This window comes from Pelobates fuscus, chromosome 11, assembly GCF_036172605.1.
Source record: "Pelobates fuscus isolate aPelFus1 chromosome 11, aPelFus1.pri, whole genome shotgun sequence".
Lineage (NCBI taxonomy): Eukaryota > Metazoa > Chordata > Amphibia > Anura > Pelobatidae > Pelobates > Pelobates fuscus.
The window spans coordinates 36612082-36615658 of NC_086327.1; the positions used below are offsets into that span (position 1 = coordinate 36612082).

Consider the following 3577-nt stretch of genomic DNA (forward strand, 5'->3'; position numbering starts at 1 on the left):
TTGGGCGCGTGGTCTCAATAGATGGAGGAGGGGGGAGGGGATGAAGCAGTTGATTTGAGCGGGCATTTTGAATGTGGGGGAGGGGATGAGAAGCAGTTGATTTGAGCGGGTATTTTGAAATGGTTTACTATTTGTTTTCAGCCAATCAGAACATACCACCCACTTGATGAACCAATGAAAACGCCGTATCGGCTATAAAGCCCAGGCTACAGCGAGCAGCGTTCATTCCCTTTCGTTTTGCTACAATGGCCAGAACTAAGCAGACAGCCCGTAAGTCGACCGGAGGCAAGGCTCCCCGCAAGCAGCTAGCCACCAAAGCTGCTAGAAAGAGCGCCCCAGCTACCGGGGGAGTGAAAAAGCCTCACCGTTACCGTCCAGGAACTGTGGCTCTCAGGGAGATCCGCCGTTATCAGAAGTCCACCGAGCTGCTCATCCGCAAGCTGCCCTTCCAGCGCCTTGTCCGTGAGATCGCTCAGGATTTCAAGACTGATCTGCGCTTCCAGAGCTCTGCTGTCATGGCTCTGCAAGAGGCTAGCGAGGCTTACCTGGTTGGTCTTTTTGAGGATACCAACTTGTGCGCCATCCACGCTAAGAGGGTCACAATCATGCCCAAAGACATCCAGCTGGCTCGTAGGATCCGAGGCGAACGTGCTTAAGTTGAAACCTGCTAACACAAAACACAAAGGCTCTTTTAAGAGCCACCAAATCTGCACTCGAACGAGCTCCAACACTTTCATAAAAACGTGTCTTTTAGCCTGTGACTTTGAGCGGGCTAGCTACGGAGCCCACACACTACAATGCTCAAATGTCCCCACATATCCCATTTTCACGTCAGGCAACGATGTAGCCATCATCTCTGCTGGTCTATTTCACTGGCGATTTTACAATAACTTCACTATTTAGAATCCATCGTGTGGAGAGGCAGCAGGAAAAAGACTACTTTTTCGCTTAGAGGAGAATACATAGTTAACACAGGAGTGCATATGCAAAGCTAGTAACAATGTTTCTATTTAAGTGGCTGCAAGCATGTATTAAATGTAGGCAACAGTAACAATACACCAAAACCAGAGCTTTCTTGACAGTGTGTGTGTACGTACTGGCTCATATTTTTTTACATCCCCTACCATTAACAGAAGGCGGCTCCAAATCCTCCGATGGTTCAAAAATGCGGTCTACAAATACAGTGTTTAGCAACCTTTCCCGTCTAGATGTTTGGGAGCAGCCTCTACCACTATCTCCTTCTCGGTGTATCTATGTAGATAGCAGGCAATTTATCAGGTGTGGAAGGGGTTAAAGTGATTAGGTTCAGTCTTTTAGTGAAAAAGTGGGTGGCCCTGAAAAGGGCCTTTGGGTTAATGGGGTGTGCGGTAAAGTCAAGCCCGAGTTTTAACCTCCGAAGCCATAGAGAGTGCGGCCCTGGCGCTTAAGAGCATAAACTACGTCCATGGCGGTGACAGTCTTCCTCTTGGCATGCTCGGTGTAAGTGACGGCGTCCCGGATGACGTTCTCCAGGAATACCTTCAGCACCCCGCGAGTCTCCTCATAGATGAGGCCGGAAATACGCTTCACGCCTCCCCTGCGAGCAAGGCGACGAATTGCAGGCTTAGTAATGCCCTGGATGTTGTCACGAAGAACCTTCCTGTGACGCTTAGCGCCACCTTTTCCGAGACCCTTTCCTCCTTTGCCTCTGCCAGACATGGTTCTGCTCTTCTTTCTGCACGAACGATATGAGATGCTGTGCAAAGCTCTTCCTTATATACTCCTCGGACGGACCGTATGGGGACCTGCAGCAAAGGAGGCGGGCGTTTTAAACACGCCCCTTCACTTTTTTTTTTCCTCTCAATAATATGCTTAACCCTCTCCTTCCGTGCTCGAAATGGTTCTGGCTTTTAAAACCAAAGCTGTTTATGCTTCAAAAGATTTCACAATCGTGAAGTCTTTTGAAGTATAATCATTTTATCATGTCTTTAGTGTTTCTTTGATAGTCGGCTTAGCTACTGCACAAGGTATCATTTCTTGGGCTTTATCACTCTTTGAATATCGAAATAAGCGCCCGTTTCACACGTGGAGAGAGGACGAGGACAGTCCCTTTTATTATCACCATGTACAAAATCGCAATCCCTAAAATATGTTCTGCTTTATTATCTTACTGAAAAAGGCAATAACATTAAATCTAGTCTGGAAGGACACTGTGTGATATTCTATATATTATTTGCGTTTCTCACTAAAACTGGCCTTTCGCAATTTAATGAAGAAACACCCTCAGTATCTTAGAACGGAGGGAATTTCTGAGCCAAAAAAAATAAAAAATCAACGCTCAAGTGTAGCACTGGTATACGGGGACTTAGCCACACCGACAAGATACATTCCTGTGTAATCTTTTCGAGCACTAGATGCTGGGATTACAGGATTCATTAGGTTATTCCTGACTTTAGAATGAGGGATGGAGGGGGAACGGTATGTGTGACATGACACCAAAACAAACACGTTGCCATCACTGATATATAGCTCTGAAATGAGAATGTGGTGGCTCTTACAAGAGCCTTTGGGGTTTGGAAAATAAAATTAAATGCGAGCAAGGCTTATTTCTTTTTGGGAGCTGCCTTTTTAGCCTTTGCAGGACTCTTTGCGGCTTTGTGTTTGGCTGCCTTTTTGGCAGGGCTCTTCACGGTCTTCTTAGCCGGGCTTTTCACTACCTTCTTGGGCTTGGCGGCTTTGACTTTCTTCGGGCTTTTGGTGGCCTTTTTAGCGGAGGCGGACGGCTTTTTGGCCTTTTTCGGGCTCTTTGCAGCTACCTTCTTAGGTTTGGCTGGAGACTTGGTGGCTTTCTTCGGGGCAGGCTTCTTGACTTTAGCCGGTGCCTTTTTCTTGGTAGCCTTGTCCTTGCTCTCCGATTGCTTTTTGTTGAGCTTGAAGGAGCCGGAAGCTCCGCTTCCTTTGACCTGGACGAGAGTGCTTTTAGTCACCAAGCCCTTGAGAGCCAGCTTGAGGCGGCTGTTATTCTTTTCCACATCATAACCAGAAGCAGCCAAAGCCTTCTTCAGAGCTGCCAGGGACACCCCGCTGCGCTCTTTAGAAGCGGACACAGCTTTGACAATGAGCTCGGACACGCTAGGACCGGAGGGCTTAGCGGCTTTCTTGACACCGGCTGCTTTCTTGGGCTGCTTCTTCTTGGAGGCGCTTTCTACCGCAGGTGCGGCGGCGGGAGCTGGGGCGGCTTCAGACATGGTCACTATTCTCTATGAAGATCAAGCAATAATACGCGCCCGCAGCAGCCTCCAAATTATACATCTCCAGCTAGCATCTTATTGGCTGATCTAACCACGCTCTGATTGGATACAGTCTTATGACACACCCTCCACTGTCCCTACTCCATCTTTTCACACTCTGCTCTCACGCTGTGTTTCCGAATGGATAAAACGAATACATTTAGGTAAAATAAGAGGACGGAGGTCGATGCCATCTATCGTGGAATGTACTAAACTATCTAACCAAGAATTCATTAGCAGCTCCATGGGTCCCGAGGGTTGTCACGATCTAGCAGAGCCGGTGAAAGCTGACACATCTCCTTTGGGAT

General features: G+C 47.8%; 2 protein-coding genes across 2 annotated transcripts; one reads left to right on the forward strand and one right to left on the reverse strand.

The window, feature by feature from the left end:
* Nucleotides 1-245: 245 nt before the first annotated feature.
* LOC134576792 (histone H3) lies at nt 246-656 on the forward strand. The gene has a single exon (XM_063435492.1). The coding sequence runs from the start codon at nt 246-248 to the stop codon at nt 654-656; it is 411 nt and encodes a 136-aa protein (XP_063291562.1).
* Nucleotides 657-2582: 1926 nt separating this feature from the next.
* On the reverse strand, nt 2583-3227 carry LOC134577692 (histone H1-like). The gene has a single exon (XM_063436553.1). The coding sequence runs from the start codon at nt 3225-3227 to the stop codon at nt 2583-2585; it is 645 nt and encodes a 214-aa protein (XP_063292623.1).
* Nucleotides 3228-3577: the final 350 nt, after the last annotated feature.

Excerpts from the sequence above, each read along its gene's own strand:
- LOC134576792 (XM_063435492.1), top strand. The coding sequence starts at position 246 with ATGGCCAGAACTAAGCAGACAGCCCGTAAGTCGACCGGAGGCAAGGCT.
- LOC134577692 (XM_063436553.1), bottom strand. The coding sequence starts at position 3,227 with ATGTCTGAAGCCGCCCCAGCTCCCGCCGCCGCACCTGCGGTAGAAAGC.